At 43.2% G+C, this 19,742-nt stretch overlaps 1 protein-coding gene across 1 annotated transcript in view; it reads right to left on the bottom strand.

Annotated features, from left to right (window-relative positions):
- The window catches only part of FBN2 (fibrillin 2), a 255,055-nt gene that overhangs the window by 55,539 nt on the left and 179,774 nt on the right, over nucleotides 1-19,742 (bottom strand). Inside the window, exons 26-34 of the mRNA XM_030317707.2 lie at nucleotides 16,084-16,212; nucleotides 15,183-15,308; nucleotides 12,295-12,420; nucleotides 11,695-11,817; nucleotides 11,408-11,533; nucleotides 10,963-11,088; nucleotides 9,256-9,378; nucleotides 6,455-6,577; nucleotides 4,653-4,778 (exon numbers count right to left, since the gene is read on the bottom strand). Of these exons, the coding sequence (XP_030173567.2) occupies nucleotides 4,653-4,778; nucleotides 6,455-6,577; nucleotides 9,256-9,378; nucleotides 10,963-11,088; nucleotides 11,408-11,533; nucleotides 11,695-11,817; nucleotides 12,295-12,420; nucleotides 15,183-15,308; nucleotides 16,084-16,212 (1,128 nt within the window). The remainder of the gene's footprint in view (nucleotides 1-4,652; nucleotides 4,779-6,454; nucleotides 6,578-9,255; nucleotides 9,379-10,962; nucleotides 11,089-11,407; nucleotides 11,534-11,694; nucleotides 11,818-12,294; nucleotides 12,421-15,182; nucleotides 15,309-16,083; nucleotides 16,213-19,742) is intronic.

Consider the following 19,742-nt stretch of genomic DNA (forward strand, 5'->3'; position numbering starts at 1 on the left):
GTCATAAATTTATGAAACTCTTCCATGAAGCTTTAACTCAAAGTCAAAAAAGAAGTCACCCTTCCTCATTCATATGAAAATGAAGGCATGTATGTGTGTGTACAGCTGTAGAAATATTCTGTATTTCTACTCCTAGGAAAAGGTTGGACATTTTTGTACACAAATGACCTCATTTTCTGAGAATGTAAAGCAGGTATGTCATTCTAGGCTAGACTAGACCAGTCATGCTAAGATGAGGTCGAGAGACAGACCTTAAGTTAAAAAAGGTCTGCTGGTCATTCCTGATAGTTAAAAAATGGTAAGTTTTAACTATATTAGATTTCAAGTTTTGTTCAAACTGTGTTTAAAAGATCAACTGACACATAGGGGCACCTGGGTGGCTCAGCTGGTTAAGCAGCCGACTCTTGGTGTTGGCTCAGTTCGTGATCTCACAGTTCGTGAGTTGGAGCCCCACACTGGGCTCTGTGCACAAGGAATGGAGCCTACTTTGAATCCTGTCTCCCTTTCTCTGCCCCTCCCCCACCTGTGCACTCATGCTCTCCGGTGTGTGTACCATCTCAAAATACATGTTAAAAAATTTGTAAAGACCAAATGGCGTATAAATGTGTCTTTTCTTGTGTTGAGGCTATAAACAAAGTTACTCTCTTTACACAAATGAATAAAAAAGACTCATTTAACTAGTTGATAACTGAACTGTGTTCCTCTAGAAATGAAAATGGAATTGTATTGTCAGCCCTCTTCAGATTTATTTGACTTCTAAATGACCTTTATTAGAAATAACTTTCATTTAACTAATGTAATAATTGTGTGATACTTACATTTACCCAAGTGAAAAATAAGGTATTTTAGAGAACTGCCTTTTTTTAAAATTAAAGCATACTCAAATGTCAACAATACAGAAAAGTTCTAGTAGCAAATCGGGAGGACAGAAACAACACAGAAAATAAAGCAGCAAAAGCAGAAAATCACTCAGAAATCCATCCACCCAGAATTATGATTGATCAATATTATTCCAAATACTTCTCCATGCATATTCACAGACTGAAGCTGAGTTTCTATGCATAAAATCAATTTGTACGTATCTCGACAGTTCCTCAAATACTTTCCAATGTTAAGAATTGTTGAAACACACTAAAAATTGATCCTCTTTTCCCTTTATGTTAAATTTCAAATATAGTTTCTAAACAGTATTAACGGATTCCATGCTAGGAATGGTAAGAAAATGAGCATTTGCATTCGCTTCCAACTCATTTTTGTTATTTAACTTTCACTTTTTAAATGTTTATGGCATTTACCATAATCCCTAAAGTAATTAATATTGATTCTTAATGGAGTAAGGTTTTCACTGCAACTCTTACATTTATTTCTCAATTGATGGTGTTGCATTGCTGATAAGGTTTTTCCCCCCAAGAAGGGAGGGCCCACAGGTGTTTTCTCTCTACATTAATTTCCTACGTGACAATACGCCCCGTGACTTTATAACTGACTGACTGCTGACGTGGAATATCCTCCAGTCACATGTGACCTCAGAACTCTGTGGACATTGTTCTAACGTCTTTCAGTATCGAATGATTCTGTTTTGTTCCTGACTTTCCTTCTCTGTTTAGAGCCTGAAGGTTCCTTATCCTTCTCTAAAACTTAAGTCAACCAAAGTAATAAGGCTAAGTCCTTTCTTCCATCTCAAGAAAATGTGTGGCTGTTTGGTACTGTTCTCTATTTATTTTGAGCTCTCTACCTCCTGGACACCAATTACACTTGTTTATGGCCCTGGTCTTTTCTCGAATCACGTTAACGTCTTCCTCCTTTCATGTTCCTATGTTTTTGTTCGCCTATTTTTGCCCATTCTCTATGCTAGTAGTAATTATGCTTTCATCTCAACCTTTTCTGTTCTCTGACATCTCTATTCAATAGTTCTCCAATTTTGCTGTGGTGGTACCCGCTTCTTTTGTTTCCCATACTTCTGCACTTTCCTTTTGTCTCCTCTTATTTTCATAATCTCTTCGAATGTCGGGCGCCTGGGTGGCTCAGTTGGTTGAGCATCTGACTTTGGCTCAGGTCATGATCTCATGGTTTGTGAATTCTAGCCCCATGTTGGGCTCTGTACTGACAGCTCAGAACCTGGAGCCTGCTTCAGATTCTGTCCCCCCCTTTCCCTCTGCCCACCCGCCACCGCCCCGCTCACACTCTGTCTCTCTCAAAAATAAATGAACATTAAAAAAAATTCATAATCTCTTCAAACGTGTTCACACACATTTGTGTTTGTATCAAGGTCGTCCGTGGCACAAGGCACCTGTGGGAAATGTGCTTTCTTTCCCCGGATAGTGTTCTTCGACTCTGGGTTGGTTCTTTACCTTTTGTGTGTTCTTTCACTGTTCTTCCACAGGATGCCTGCATAGTTCATATCACGTATTTTCAAACTGTGCATGCACTGCTTGGTCAGCTCTTCTAGGAGTTTTATACACTAATACACTTTAGATGGAGTATTTTGATATCCCCTCCCCATCTTTATCTGGGCATTACTTGGAAGACAGGCTGGGGCACAAGTTTCATTAGAGCTGCTATTCTGTTAGCCCAAACTTTCCTAAGGCGGAACAGGAGTGGGGACAAAAATGAGAAGAGCTGCCCTGGGCTCTATGTGCCCTCTGCTAATGAACCTGGCCTCTGCTCTGTCTTCACACATGATACCAAATGGTGTACATCCATGTTTACTCCACTGACAGAATCCTAAGCTGTTCCTGAGGAGCTTTCTCCAGGTTTTATATTCTCCCATTTTGGTGGAGTATATTGAGAAAGAGCCAACTGCACCAAGTGCTTGGACTCTACAGCAATTCTGAGACTGGGAATTGTTCTGTGGTGAGAAGTAGATGCTGAGGAGAAAATAGTGATCAGAGGGTCACTTCAGAGCGGCATATATTTATAATCAAATAAGAAGACCTGAATAAATTAAATTACTGAATTCGGGAGAAACTGTGCAGATGAGACAGATGTTAGAGACAGGGATAAGACAACTTCAAGGAGAAACAGGCAGAACCATGGAATAACATTTTTGGGATCTCAAAACCTGGCGTTTAGCAAAGAGGAGCAGGGTGTCACCGAAGATGAACTCCTTGTGAGCCACTCTCCTTGCCCTGGCAGCTGGCATTTCCCTCCCTAGCAATGATAGACTGTGAAAAACCAACACGTGAGGGAAGTGCAGTAAATACACAGTGTCCAGCCTCACCTCAGGGAAGGTCTGAAAGGGCGAAGGCCACAGATAAAGGACAAGAATTATGAAGGAGGAAATTATTACACACAAAGAATTAATTTTTGAAAATTTCTGTTAGCAAAGTATCTGGCTACTGCTCACTTGTTCCTTTTCCCACCAACTCTTGTCAAGTGGAGGTGAGCAATACATCATGTAATCCCAGAACCACACTGACTCACATTTTCTACTAATTGGCTTTGGTACTTACAAGAAACCAGGACTGGGGGGGGAGGGGACTCAATCTACAGTGACCTTGTATGAAATGCATTAGACTCTGCTCAATCTAACAGGTCAACACGGAAGCATGAATGCTTTCAGTTTGTACGATCTTCCCCAGGGGGTAGTCTTCGTTCTCTTGTTCCGAGTCTCTGAAAATTGGTGGACATTTATGGAAAATGCAGTGACCTTTTAGGTACACCTTCTTTCCTTAGCACCACTTCGGGTAGTGAGGCAGAAACAGGCTCTAATTGAGCCATTTCTAGATGGTATAATTGGGTTTTGTTTGGTTGCTACTGGTGAGGGGTGTGTGTGTGTGTGTGTGTGTGTGTGTGTGTGTGTGTGTGTGTATTTGCTATTTCTGGTCATTTGATTAGACACGAATGTAGTGAAAAACTGTAATCTGGTTTCCTTTTATAATCTTTGCCCAGCGCTTAGCCTGAGTTACTTTGTTAAGCGTTTTCTACCAATCGCTAATTTTCCCAAGCCTTCTGATTCACTCATTGTTTTTCATCTTCTTCCTCTCCTCACGTGTATTTTCATGTACTCCAAAAGAACACAGTGACAGCCCAAAACTATACATACAGTGAACTAATTTAAGCCTCTAATTTAAGAGAAAATCCAAATTCTTTTTCTTGGAGAGCGATCACACTAGTCCCCAGTCTCATTTCTAGGAAAGGGGGATGATGTCATCACTGAGGGGAAGGACACGTTGCTCTCAGGCAAAAGGTGCGGGCCTTGAGGCATCCCTGAGGAGACCTTCCAGTCCCAGACATACAGACAGCAGACCGAAACATGAAGGTAAATGCCCAAAAGGAACTACTGCGGTTTTGACAAACATTAAATAGCAGTGACTGGGGTAGATAGATCATATTTTTAAAAAGCTGAATAGTTTTTCCACATGTCATTCATTTAGTAATAAAAAAAAAAAAGAAATGGTTAAAAAGAAAAAAAAAGGAACTAGCCAAACTTCCAAGTGTTGGCTCTCGGCCAGGAAAACTTCATAAGAGATGAAAGCCGCCTTCATCATTATTCATTCGGCAAAATAATCCATGCTTAAACGAATGACTTTTATATGTGCAGCATGTGCTGTGTATTCTGCTTCCAGGTGGGGCCCGCTCCAGCCCTTTCTGCGGTTTCATGTGCTGTAGTTGATCCAACTTGGAAATGAGTTGGAATCGCAGTGACCCACCTTGGCAGGACCTGCTGTCGGAGGCTGGAGTGAAGCCCATCTCACACTCGCAGCGATATGCACCCGGGACGTTGAGGCACTGTCCGTTTTCACAGAGATTTATGTTTTCTGCGCACTCATCAACATCTGTGGGAGAAGCAAATTACAGCTCTATTATGTTCCCGAGGTCTTGACATGGTTTTTCCCGGCTAAGTCCGTTTTGCTGGCTTCAGCAGGTGCTCGTTAACAGGAGAGGACACTTAATCACATTCACCTAAACAAGGGTAAGACTTGATAACAGAGCTGCTGAACCTACACTCTAACATTCAATCACCACATCTTTAACAGGAAGGAGGCAGGTGTGGCCCAGATCTGTCTCAGTTCCCTCTAATGCCAACGTGATGCATCAGTATGACACCGACATCACTGACAGATGACCAAGAACATTGAAATGAACCCTGAAGTGGTATCTATTCTAACATTATGTTTTCAAGTAAATGAACTTGGTTTTTCCACTAGATCAAGTATGTTTCAAGCACAGAAGGGCTGTTCAAGTAGCACGTGGACAGTGTCTTTCTTGTCACCACGATTATATTCAATACTTCTGTCTTAATTATGTAAATGGACATTATTCATAGACCTGAAAGCCAATTTATTTAATTCTGTAAAATGGAAAAAGGGGGGCAGGGCAGAAAGCAATGTTGACCGAGGGCCTCGTATCTGGCAGGTAGCTGCTGGCTGCCTGCCTCACATGCTTTCCTTCAGTACGCCAATTCTGTGCAGGTCAGAAGAGGAATAACCTGAGGCTAGGAGAGGCCAGCCGCAGGGTGGGAGCCCCGGGGAGCCAATCTGTCCCCGGCCCTGACACCAAGGCCAGGCCCTTTCCTTCATCCCCCGGTGCAGAGAAATGTTCAGAAAGATGCAATAAGCCAAGGTTTAAAGGATTAAAGCCTTAAAGATTACATAAGCGTGTTTTCTTAAAGCAACGGGAAATGATAAGTCTGTGTTCTTAATGTCGATAATTAGAAACAAGAAAAAAGCTAGAAGTCTTTTAACGTGGGGCTTAAAGTGTGCACTGACATTCAGCTGAGGAACACTGATGTCCGCAAACCTGTCTCCTACTTTATGTCCATCAAGACAAAGCAGTCATTCACAGGAGTTTAAGTGGGTGCTATATTCTCAAGGGATCCATAATGAACAGCAGCTAAACAGCAGGTAATGTTTACTGAGCTCTTACGAGGTGTTTTTCTAAATCCTTGACTTGTGTTAACTTCATTTCTTCCTTTCAATACCATGTGGCGATCGGAGATTCTGACAAGCACGTGAAATAGCCGTCATTGGCTGGACATAATGCTGTATCTTAAGATGCTGAACAGTTTTCCCACATGTCATTCATTTAGCGAAAAACAAAAAACAAAAAACAATGGTCCTATTATGGTTACTGCGGCTGTTTGAAAATGGGGAAATTAAGGCCACACAGGTTCCATGATTTACTTACGGCGACAAAAACAGTAAGCAGCACAGGTGAAATCTGATTCCAAGGGGTCGGATTCAGAGACAGCTTGGATTTCTGACTAATGTGTAAATTGACGACTACAATAAATTAGCAGTCATTAATAGTATATGACAGTAATAAACGGAATTACTGAAAAATTGTTCTGGTCTTGGTGTGAAGTGTAAGACAAAGATACACATTCACCTGTATGTCAGATGTAAAAACAGACAGGGAATTTCGGCCCCCTTTATACTTTCCTTCAATATGGCAAGCTTATGGAACATTCCATGAAAATTCTGCCAGGACCCACCTCACGATTCTTACCCACCTGAACAGGTAAAGCCGTCTCCAGTGAACCCTTCAGAGCAGGCACATCGGTAGGAGCCTGGCGTGTTAACACACTGCGCATTGATGCTACACTGGTGGGTTCCATTTGAACATTCGTCCAGATCTGCGTGTGCCGAGGGAACAGAGCAAGAGAGTTCAGAAATGCAACTGAAACATCTAAACACGCGGAACGATTTTCACTCGTCTTAATTTAAATGTAAAGTGGACACATGTGATTTGTTTTCGCTTACCTGGAAGGTCACAGTTCTAATTCTCTAAGAGCTCAGACCCACAATCCAAAATGTTTGTTCTACAAACAGAGGCTAAAATGACTAATAAAAGCATTTGTGAGATACCCAATAAGCTAGAATTTTAATGGCTAAAAGGAAAACCAGTGCTAGATTTCTCTCGGACTCCACTGGGGACAGACGTGATCGCTGGCTTCTTTATCATGAAAAACAGGTCAATTTCTAAACTCAATTACTGAATTTCGAGTGGGAAAATTAGCATAGAGTTTTCTAGTTCCTTTTACAGATGAGGAAACGAAGGTCAGATTCGTGATCTCACGGAGCCTAGTCTAGTAGAAATGACAAATACTACAGTTAATCATCCGACTCTCCATTTCGGCTAGGTCACCATCTCACAGTTTGTGAGACTGAACCCTGCACTGAGCTCTGTGCTGACAGTGCAGAGCCTACTTACTTGGGATTCTCTCTCTCTCCCTCTCTCTCCGCCCCTCCCCCACTCACGTGTGCACACATTCTCTCCTTCTCTCTCAAAATACATAAACATTAAGGAGCAATAGACACAGGAAATTAAATTACATTAAATATGTTCTAGGTGACACGAAGAAATGTTACAAAGTGCAAGGAGAAAATAAAAGGGGCATCTAATTTGGATTGTAGGAACAAAGAAGGTCCCATTGAAGAGTTTTTGGTTAACTTCAGGCCTGAATGATGAGTCAGAGTCAGCCTGCTGCACAGAAGTAGGGAAAAGTACTCCTTACAAAGGGAACAGCACTTATAAAGATGCTGAGGAGGAAAAGAACTTAATGTGATTAAAAAAAAATTAGAGAAGGGAAGCCAGAGTGACAAAGCACAAGGCAGGAGCTAGGCTGATGGAAGATGAAGCTCGAGAGGTACGGGGAAGATGTTGTAGGGTCCTGTAAACCACGGGAAGGAAGCCAGAATTTGTCCTAAATTCAATGATTAAATGACAATTGGAGAGGCGGGTGGCTCAGTCAATTGAGTGTCTGACTCTTGGTTTGGGCTCAGGTCATGATCTCTCAGTTCGTGAGTTTAAGCCCTGTGTCAGGTTCTGTGCTGACAGCGTTGAGCCTGCCTGGGATTCTCTACCTCCCTCTTTCTCTCTGCCCCTCCCCTGCTTTCTCTCTCTCTCTCTTTCTCTGTCTCTCAAAATAAATAAATAAAAACTTTTAAAAAAATGACAATTTTAAAGAGATCTATCCATGGTTTATAAGGTCTTTCTGGCTACTATGTGGAGAATGGATTACGGGCCCAGCAAGTGAATGAATGAGCAGACATAAGAACAGGTTATTTTGGCATCCAGGAGAGAGAGAGAGACAGACAGACAGAGACAGAGGAAGGGAGGGTAGGGGGATGACTGAGATGGAGATGGAAAGAAGATAATGAATTTGGATGATATTCTGGAGTAGAAGTAGCAATTAAATCATCTGTATTTTGCAGTAGTTGGCCAGAGTGATGGACGGACAAGCACAAAATATGGAGGCTACAAGAGAGAGAGAGCCAGTAGCCAACGGGGCTAGAAAACAGGCATGGGGATATGGCTGAAAGACTGTCCAAATAATGACAGGGTGATGGCTGGACTAGGAGTGGGTAGCAAGTGAAGTGAATGATGCCATCACAGAATGTTACTTACCACAGTTATTCGGAAGGTGTGATCATTTACCTCCATAGTCAGTTCATAAACATTTGGCAAGTATAAAACAACTGAATGGCTAAGACAGTATATTCAAATTAGTGGATGTTACTGTTAACAGATCTAAGGCTTACTGTGGAATTCTAAGGTTTTAAGGAGTAATCCTGGGGAGGTCACTTCAGCTTGTTTTATTTTCTATCTTAAGTCGACCTGGGTAATTCTAGCCAGTTGGAAAAATGCCTTGTTGTGAAGGCATGTCAAACTCCGGGCATGTGAAGCTGTCCTTTGTGCGACACCAAGGGTGACGTCCAGCCCCCTGCCTCACAGCTACAAAAGGCTTATCAGACTCCAGTTCAGCCCTGATAAAACCTAGAGAACAGCAAATGCTTCTCCAATCTCCTCTGATTCTTTGAATCAGATCTCCGAGAAACCAGCAAACCTTTTTGCTTTCTCTGGAAGAAGAATTCTCTTTTCTGTTAAGAAGGTGGTATTCAGCAGAGAGAGACTTAGGTTATCTGATAAAACCTTTTCCTTTCCTTCGTGTATTTCCCTGGGTTCTAAGTCTCACTGATTGCTCTCTGAGACTGGAAAAACATATTAGTCGTTTTTCATCATCCATCTGTTTGGATTTCTGGCTACACGTCACAGAATTTTTACCGAACAACAACACATTAAAAAGCAGAGTGCCAAGGCAGACTGCTGTGGCTTGATAATTTATTCCAAGGATAAAAGAAACTCTTAGGCAGGAATTACCTTACAACTGAAGATAGTCTTTGAATTTTCAAGAGAACACAGGAAAGGAAGAGTATGCCCCTATACCAGTATGTGGGCTAACAACCATGCAAAGAAGAGCCTCTAAGAATTGCATGCCTTAGCAAAGCATGTTCACGTTTGCAAACTCACCAATACATTTGATGCCATTTCCAACCCAGCCTTCTCTGCAGCTACACCTGAAGCTTCCCGGGACGTTGAGACAGGAGGCATGCATGTCACAGTTGTGGGCACCAATTTCACACTCGTCCACATCTGAGAAGCGACAGTTAATATGATGAAGATTAAACACAAGGCTAATTAATTCTACTTCCAAGTGTAATTCTGCACAGGTAACATTTTAAAGTCAATATGGAAATAGCTAAAACGATACAGAAAAAAAATAAACATTAACATCATTTTTACTTTTAATTTTTGTAGCCTCCAACAAGATTCGGAAGTTCATGGTGCAAGTCAAAGAGGTCTTTTCCTGGAGCCATTTTCTGGTAAGACAGGGATACTGCCCCCAGGCAGATATGTGTGTCAGGCCCTCTCCACGTCGCTGCCTGGGCCCAGACAAAAGTCCATGCAGAAGGCATGGTTACAGATGTCAGGAGAAATCGTATTTCCAAAGTGAGACTCTCCTACTGTTTCCTATTCATATTTGTTACATGTGTTTCATAAAGATTAAAAGAAGCCTGACTTTTAAAATAATAGTGCATTCCTGTCATTTTTAGAATCAATACACTGTAGTATAGAGTTTTTGAAAATTATCATTTTAGTGTGTATTCATCTATTTATTTGCAAATATGTGAAAATATTCACTGGAGATTCCATCCGGAAAATAAATAGTATGTATATACACACACATACACATGTATACATACAAATAAATGTCTACATATTATGCATGTGTACACACACATTTGTGTGTATAAACTCTGTAGCTTTGGTTCTTCAGAGCTTTCTAGAATAGAAATAATAATCTTTTCTATCCAGCTCAATGATTACATGTTGTAGATGCTGAAATCACACATGTAAATACACACACACACACACACACACACACACACACACACACAGAACTATTGGCTTTGCATCGACCTTCATAGCACTGAACACCCAGAGCACCCCGTCTTCCTCGCTCACCTGTTCCTGGAGGTGTCAGCTTAAGAGCCAGGCTGCAGTCCAAGCCACCCACCACCTGCCTTGAGCAAAATGCCTGACGAGGGTCTTAAACTGAACAATGAGGAAGGCCTAGTCCAAAGCACTGACTTGGGACTTCCTCGCCCATTTTATGCAGAAGGCCAAAACATATTTAACAGAGAAAGGAAGCAAGAGATAAAGTGCATGAGGTGAGCAAAGACAGAAAGTGAAAAGAGAAGAGGGAAAGTCAACTGGGGCTAAGGGAAGAGAGGGCAAAAGCAAACAGAAAGAGAAGAGGTAAAAAGAGAGGAAAGGATGGTGCAGAAGGAAGGAAGGAGAAGGGTGTAACCAGAAATCCACATGAATTTTTGTCCAGTTAGAAGAATTGCAAAAACAAGCGACTGGGATGGTCCGTGGTGCTATGTCCTGACAAGTGTCTGGGCCACACTCCTCCTACGAAACTGAATGATGCTGCAAGAGCAAACAGCCATGTGGGCGATGCTCGGGACTAGAATGCAGGCCCACACCCCCACTTCGTGTGTGACCAGAGAGGACACAAACCCATCATCACACATGCCCTGGGGCAGGTGCTCACGACCCAGTCATGACCTGGTGCCGTCATGGTCCAACAGAGGCAAAGGGACAAATGATGGTCAAGTTGGCCTCTCAAACAGGAGGAGCCAGAGCACAAGAGGGTATAAGTTTGAGACCTACCTGTGCATCCTGTGGTCCCCTTCTTCACGGAATAACCCAGCTGACAGTGGCAAATGAAGGATCCCTTGGTGTTCTCACACTCCCCAAACATGCAGATGTTTGAGTTCAACTCACACTCATTCACATCTAGAAAACGTATTTTCAGTACTTCGGTTAGTATTTGTTCATCCGAGGAATTCAAAAGCTCTCTTTTATACTGAAGAGTGTAATATTGAAATAAAGAGATAAAAGCTAAAATGTAATCTATGTGCAAGACACAGTATTATTTTCTAAAATTATTTCCAAATAATTCTTCCATTTCAGCTTTCGCATCTTGTAAATATGGTGGCTTGAATTTTAAAATAACTGAAAAAACTGTTCCCTCACATGTTTGTGTGTGCACAAATGTGCACGTGTGTGCATGCAAATGTGTGCATGGGATTTATCCCATTTTTATGGTACCCACCAATGCATGTTTTCATGTCCATTGAAGCCATGAAGCCATCATAGCAGAGACAGCGATACTCTCCAGGAATGTTGGTACACTGCCCCCCATCACAGATATCAGGATTATTTTCACATTCGTCAATATCTGATGACAGAAAATTGGCATTAAATAAAAACAAGAAAGACTTTTATTAAGCTCGCGTATATATTTTTTTCCCCATCCAGATCCAGTCAGAGTGCCTGGAGTGAGATTTGTAAGATAAAATCAATGAGCTGTACAAAGCCTCCATATTTTCCTTTCTGTACCTGCGCAGGACCTCCCATCTGGCATCAGGGCATACCCCTCGCTGCAGCTGCACTCATAGCTGCCTTCTGAATTAGTGCACCGGGTGTCACAGCCTCCATTCATGATCATACATTCGTCAATATCTGTGAAAATAACATTGCAACCACATTACTCTGTCAAGTCTACTTCCTTAAACAAAAAAACAAAAAGAAAGAAAAAAAAGGGAATTTTTCTTCTTTTCTTTAAACAGATAACGCTTAAATGGCTTTGGAATTTTCTCCCCATTACTGTGTTGGGTTTATTGTTTTACCATTGGTCTTTCTTAGCTCTTTCTACTTCCTTTTGGACATCATTCCATTTGGCCTTTAGCCCCAGTAGCCTAAGATTAAAGAACTCAGAAGTATTGTAGCTATGGAATTTACGGCGTTTTCTGTGATAAAACTAGGGATTCCTCTGCAAAGCCATAAAGACAATGGCATCTTACAGACCGGTCCCCATGCTTAGATTCACGTTTAGGACATAGAACTTCCACTGGCTTCATTACAATATATTCAGTGCCAGAAGGTGTCCTAGGCTGATTTGGAAAATACAAGTTCCAGACCCACTTGGCTGACCCGCACCTGTACAGCCCTGTCGGTCTGGTGTGGCCTGGTATCCGGGGTTACAGGAACACTGATAGGTTCCAATCATGTTCACACACTTTCCATTTCTACAGAGATTGTCACTCAGGGAACATTCATTTATATCTGTAAAAAGATACACAGAATTAATGTTTTTGCAATAACCACATCACTTAAAAGTATCAAGAAATGTTGCATGGAAGCATCGGTCTCCAAAGGGGTGTGTGTTCTTTTTTTGTTGTTGTAATTTTTATTTAAAAATTTTTTAATGTTTATTTATTTTTTTAATTTTTCTTAATGTTTATTCTTGAGAGAGAGAGAGAGAGAGAGAGAGAGGGAGAGAGAGAGAGAGAGTCTGTGTGAGCGGGGGAGGGGCAGAGCAAGAGAAGGACACAGAATCTGAAGCAGGCTCCAGGCTCTGAGCTGTCAGCCCAGAGCCCGAGGCTGGGCTCGAACCCATCAGCTGTGAAATTTTGATCTGTGCCAAAGTCAGATGCTCAACCGGGTGAGGCACCCAGGTGCTCCAATGTTTATTTATTTTTGAGAGAGGGAGAGAAAAAGAGAGAGAGAGAGAGGTAGAGAGAGAGACAGAGAGAGAGAGAGGGAGAATGAGTGGGGGAAGGGCAGAGAGAGGAGGCAGAGGATCTGAAGCAGGCTCCAGGCTCTGAGCTGTCAGCACAGAGCCTGACGCAGGGCTCGAACTCACAAACTGCGAGATCATGACCTGAGCCGAAGTCAAACGCCCAACCGAATGAACCACCCAGGCACCCCATGGGGTTTGTGTTCTTCAGGGGGAAGTAAGATGATTTCCTGGGGTGTTCAAAGAAGATGCTGGAATCTACGTTTCTATTATTTCTATCTAAAACTGTACTGTAAGTAAAACTCTGTATCTCTGCTATCCCAATATGTATCTGCTACAGAGCATTTCAAACATGAACAGAATGAATGAAATTCATTTTTTCAATTTAATTTTAATTTAATTTTTTAAAAGTAAGCTCTTCGCCCCCTGTGGGGCTTGAACTCACGACCCCAAGATCAAAACTGATTGAGCCAGCCGGGTGCACCAGGAATTGAATTTTTCATGTTACCAAATTTTAATTAAATTTAAGTGGTCACATGTGGATAGTGAATGTTGGACCATGTACATTTAGCACATGCCAGACATAAAAGTTACTAATATTTAATATACGAATTTACACTGGCATGCTCACCTGCTCTTTATTAGATGGCCAAGAGGAGCCTCAATGACGTCAAGTATCCCGAGGGAAGATGGCTGATCCCACAAGTCACAGAGGCTGATACCAGGGCCCTCACTAGTTTGTGTGTTTAGTGTGCCTTCACAGGTGGATCTGTATCACCTACTTTAAAATAAACTAACCCTTATAGGAAACACAGGCGCCTAATAAAAACTTCTGCAAACGTCTGTGGAATAAAGTATTACTATTAATGCAGTTGTAAGAGAACAGCAAGAAAAATGATAGAATGGAAGATTTCCTCATACAAACTGCTTGTGACACACAATATAAGGTAAAAATAATGACAATACAATGAGGTAAAACAAGACCTTCATTCCAAATCCTCAAAATCACCAAGAAGACTATGTGACATATGGATTTAAATCTATGATCATTAAATGCATGTTTTATTAAGTGTGCAAAAATATGCATCTTATATTATACAATATTCCCTTGAGGGGTACTTTTTCCAGCTATAGGATCCACAAAAACTAACAAAATAAACTGAACACAGAAACAGATCTCTGATTCACTGCATCACAATGATGAACAAATATTCCCGTAATCATGTTTTAAAAAATTTTAGTACCACCATTAAAATGAAATAAAAATATTTAAAACTTTTTAAATTCCTGGGGCTCCTGGGTGGCTTAGTCAGTTAAGTGTCCGACTTCAGCTCGGGTCATGATCTCACACTGTGAGTTCCAGCCCCGCATCGGGCTCCGTGCCGACAGCTAAGGGCCTGGAGCCCGCTTTGGATTCTGTGTCTCCCTGTCTCTCTGCCCCTAACCCACTCACATTCTATGTCTCTCTCAAAAATAAATAAACATTAAAAAAAATTTTTTTTAAACTTTTTACATTCACCTATAAAAATGTCTGTTTAGTGTATGATTTAAGATTCACCTAATATGTTAGCAAAGCGATACATATATGATTTATGAATAAATAAATGTGTAGAGGAAAGATGTGCTCAAATTACGTTTTGAAATGGGGCTGTGCAGTCTGGTCTGTTTCAAACCATTTTATTTGCTTATACTTGCAAGAAAGATTTTTGGTGAAGAAAATGCTTCCTGGCTACATGAAGGTTTTAAAGCCAGTATCTATAGCCCGGTAAGCCCAGAGGCCTCTGTATACTCAAAAAAAGCAGTAGGCTGTAAAGCTCCAAGACCAGCCACTGGCATTCTCACATCACTCCTGCCCCTCAGCTTTCTGTGAGAAGACGGGGAGGAGAGAGCTCTTGTGTTCACACACACACAGGAGCAGACGCCATGACGACAGACATGGGGGGCGGACTCTGCTGACTGGACGACAGGTGGATGCACAGGTGAACAACCAGGGAGAGGCCCTTCCGACAACCGCTTTGCTATTTTGTCCTCCCTGGAGGAGGCAATCACGTGGCCTTCCACGGGGTCCTTCGCGCAAGATACTTTCAAGTGCACTTATAATGAAAACGGGGGTAACCAGGACAACGCTGGCCTCTTTGTGTCACTGAGGCGCTCTCTAAAGATACAATGGAGGGGCTCTGAAGTTTCAACTTTTAACCAGCTAAGATTTCACGTGCCGCAGACAACGCGTTAGACTTGACCCCTGATCTTTACTATCTTAGTACCAAGTGAGCTGGGTTGGCTTATGTGCTTGTGGAGACAGACTCACCCACACAATCCTCACGTGACGGTGACAGCTCGTGTCCCAGTGGGCAGTCACACTGAAAGCTGCCCTCCGTGTTCACACAGGTGCCACCCCTACAAAGGAGAGGGTTACGTTCACATTCGTCAATGTCTGAAAGGTAAAAACGTGAGATCCATTAAAGAACTCTGAGGGAAAAATAGTCGCGCACACAGCATGGGAGAAAAAGAATTATTATTCGAGTTAAGTGTGACTCAAATGTAACAAGACACGGCTTTAAGAGGAGATGCGGTAATGCTCCCCTCACTTTTTCTACTACCAGTAAGTAAATGGTTAAGTTTTATTCTTAAAGAGCGAGTTATCAACAAACTTACTTGTATGAAGCAAGCATGCTCATAAAAGATAAACAATTTGTTTCATATCACCCTAAACTCCAGATACCGTACGTCGCCATCCATTATCAGTAATAAAACTAAAAGAAAAATCATAGGCTGATCATCTTCTGCGTCCCGTGTGGGGGAGTCCCGTGAGTCACGCAATATTAAACAGCGGGCCAAAAGGTAGGCAGTACCAAGGGAGTTTGTAATAACACACAAATAAAGAAAATAACACGGGATTTGCATGGCTGAATATAAACCTGGGGTCACCACACAGCGTCATGTGTGTTAAATGAATCCCTTGTGAGCAGTTAGTCTGTGTTGGTTTTAGATTCTATGAATAAACAGAACCCAGTCTCACTGCCGCTAAGGCGCCAAGAGGTTGGGGCTCCCCAAGAGTTATCTAGCAGCAGATTTCCTGTCTGACATTTAAATCTGTTCTCTCTCTCACCACAGCCCCTTGCCAAGCGCGCTGTTAGCAGCTCTGAGCCCAGCCAAGGTCGAGCTATCTGGTTTCAATGCTGCAGGGCGAAGAACTTAGGCACACTTACCCATGCAGTTCTTCATCATCATGAACCCACTTTCGTAGCCTTCGAAACACTCACACTCAAAGCTGCCAGGCGTGTTGACACAGATTCCACTTCCACAGAGGTCGGGAGAAATCCTGCACTCATCAATGTCTAATGCACAGGGGTTAAAAGAAATTAAAAAATAATTGCAGGAGATGAGCAGGTATTCAAGAACAGGGAGACAGGTGCAGCCTTCCCAGGGAAGGTGTGGCCCACTGGAGAGGCTGGAGAAGTCAGGGGCCGGCAGTACGCGGGTATGTTTGCAGGAGGTCGGCTAGCAGCCAACAGGGTCTTAGGCACATTCCTTTCCCCAACTGTCAAAACTGTCACAGCCAACAGGCAGGTGGTGCCTCTTTGCCTGCGAGAACTCTGGAATTGCGGATTTCTCTTTGTGGCTTGGATGAGGTTAACAGTACGAGCAGTATGAGCCAGAGAAGGCAGGCGGCACGTGAGGAAGCAGTGGGCACCTGGACTGAAGTCCCGGGAGCCAAGTGACAGTGTGACGGTTCTGAGACACTAGCCCTCGCCCACTGCGGTGGGAGTATGTTGGGGCTGCTGCCTGTGAGCAGGGGTGGCTGGGCGACCACAGAGCACCCAGCCGGCCTCCGAGGCAGACGCGGCCAACGAACCTTGAGCCAGAGAGCGCATACACATGGCAGGGCCGTGAACTATGCCCCAGCATATGTTTTTTTGGTCACATTCAGATGTGAAGAGGCAAGTGATACGCTTTTCAAAATAAAAATAAAATATATTTGTGTTTGTTGCTCTTTACATACTACAGTAAATAAGAATCTTCAACAGCGGTGTTTACATGATCAAAAAGATTTTCTGAGAAATATCCCATGCCTATCACTGACATTTTTTAATAGAGAAGTCATGTCTATAAAATATAATTGAGAAAACATGACGTACTTAAAAATTTTTTGGTCACAAGTATGTTTTTAGGAAAAAATGCTTTTGCTGGCATCTACTTGGAGGAATTTTAATTCTGAAGCTTTTCTATCACAAGATTTACCAGTGATAACTTGTACATGCTCTCTCGGGGGTGTCTCAGTCTCAGAAAGTCAGATGCTTTCTCTCGGCACTGGGGCTTTCTCTATTTCCCTAATTGCAGGCAATACTGAAAAAAATATATAAGTACTTCCTTGTAAACAAAATTCTTCTTTTTTTAAGTTTTATTTTGAGAGAGAGAGAGAGAGGGACAGAACGAAAGCAGGGGAGGGGCAGAAAGAGAAGGAGGTTCAGCGCAGAGCCCTATGTGGGGCTCCAACTCGGGAACAGTGAGATCATGACCTGAGCCGAAATCAAGGAGTCAGAAGCCTAACTGAGCCACCCAGATGCTCCTCAAACAAAATTCTTCACAAAATTCAGTGATTCAATTAGACAGTTAACGATGTGCATCTTAATTCTCTTACAATCTATCAGGATCTAGACACTGATAGCTAGAACCACATGAAGAACATGGAATAAACTGGTCGGCAGAGGAGGGGCATGTTTTGGCAGCTGTGATGTGATAAGAGCTGGACAGTGGTGTAGAGTGTGGACTCCAGAACCAGATACCTAGGTACCAGTGCTAGTTTTATCACCTACCAGATGAAGAGGCTTGGGAAAATCATTTCATTTCTCTGTGCCTCAATCACCATCGCTGTAAAATGGGGAGTAGAGCACAACCCACCTGGGAGGATTAAGTGAATCACTATTTGCCAAGTGCTGAGAACAGGGCCTGTCTCATAAGAATTATACAGAGCACTGTATCTACATTCTCTGCTAAAAATTGGTATTTTGGGGGAGGTGGCTTTGAGGCTTGTATAGAAATTCTCATCCTTGAAGCTTGTATAGAAATTCTAACGTTAAAGAAGTGGCATCAATGGAAAGAAAAGAGATAAAGTGCACCGGTGAAGAAAAATAATGCATTTCAGAGTGGCGGGATCATAGAGGTTAAAAATTAACGCAAGGACAGGGAGGACAGGTGTGATTACTGAGGATGCCAAAAGAAGATGGGCTTAAAAAAATTTTTTTAAATGTTTTTTTTTGGGAGACAGAGAGACAGAGTTGGGGAGGGGCAGAGAGAGAGGGAGACACAGAATGTGAAGCAGGCTCCAGGCTCTGATCCATCAGCACAGAGCCCGACATCAGGTTCGAACCCATGAACCGCAGGATCATGACCTGGGCTGAAGTCAGATGCTCAACCAACTGAGCCACCCAGGTGCCCCAAGAAGATGGGCTTTATATGCCGTGAAGAATGGCAACCAACAATGTCCCACTGTCCCTTCACATTATACACCACCACACTGAAGTGTGACCAACAAACCCGTTTCTCACACAGTTAAAGAAGGTGAGTTTCAGTAAGACTGGGCTAATGTCACACCAGAAAGAAGAAGGGGAGTCAGAACGGGAAAAACACGGTCTTTAACCAGGTTTCAGATCATGGGAGTCGCTGAAAGTTGCTTTGTGGCGAGTAACACATGGTCATTGTTGAACATGAAAGATCAGACTGGGCAATCAATGGGATGGAAGACGATGGAAAAATCTGCGATGCAGTGAATACTGCCAGGTGTTGCCCGGTTCCCCCTTCAGGAAGGAAGGACTTACTATTCGCCTTTTCCCTTTTACTCCTGGGGGTGCAGGGGGCACAAAGTCCTGAGATGTAAACTATCTTTAGGAAATGCCTTAGCTAAGAGGACCCTTCCTTGCAGTCACACCCTTTTCTCTGGGCAGATGTATCCAAAGACTGACCACGCAGGTCCATAAACGCCTAGCCCCTCTGCCCTAACCCACGACAGTTCTGATGGGCCAGCCTAGGTACAGCGCTTCCTGTGGGATGGGCAGAGGACCACGCGGGGCCTGATGGCCGCCCAGCAGCCCCTGCTTCTCACTCCTGCGTTCTTCCCCTCCCTCCCCTAGATGCTGAGCCCAAGAGCAATCCCTAGTGAACTTCCTGCACATGAATCTCTGCTCGGTTTCCCGAGAGCTGGGCCTGCGCCTGCAATAGTCTTGTAGAAAGTCTTGAAGCAACTCCTGTGATGGAAGATTACATGTAACTTCTTCCCTTGCCCAACATAGGGAGAGGTCAAAATTAAGTCTGAGGCCCCCATTCTGAGTGAAGTGATGCTATTGCCACATGCGAGGAAGCCCCGGGGGGGGTGGGGGAGGGACAAAAGGGGGCTGAAGAGGGGCTGCAGGACGGCAGGTATACGTGTGGCATGGCACTCAGCCAGCACAGAGGACAGTGCTCACACGGTGGAGTCAGCTCGGCAGAGCCCGTCTGCACAGGCATGGTGCACGTGCAGCTGTGAGAGGCAGAGGACTCTAGAAATCGGCAAAGGCAAGGAGAATCATCACAGGCACAGGAGGATGATCAAGACGGGGAGGTACCATAGAGACCAAGACAGAAGAAAATCAAGGAAGGGATGCGGCCAAGCAGAGAAGTCATGGAGAATATGCACCAACAGAAAGAGATTTTTTCAACTCCACGAAGGTGTTTCGTGAGAGAACGTACATGTGCCTGAATGAGGGACAGCAAAAGTCAAAATTACATGGGATCTTCGGGAGAGAGATGTGAGAGATAAACGCTGGGACACAGGGTGGCAGCATGAGAGAAAAGATGGCAGGGGAAATGGCGTGATTGTTCTCAGGTCCAG

Source organism: Lynx canadensis, chromosome A1 (genome assembly GCF_007474595.2).
Source record: "Lynx canadensis isolate LIC74 chromosome A1, mLynCan4.pri.v2, whole genome shotgun sequence".
Taxonomy (NCBI): Eukaryota; Metazoa; Chordata; class Mammalia; order Carnivora; family Felidae; genus Lynx; species Lynx canadensis.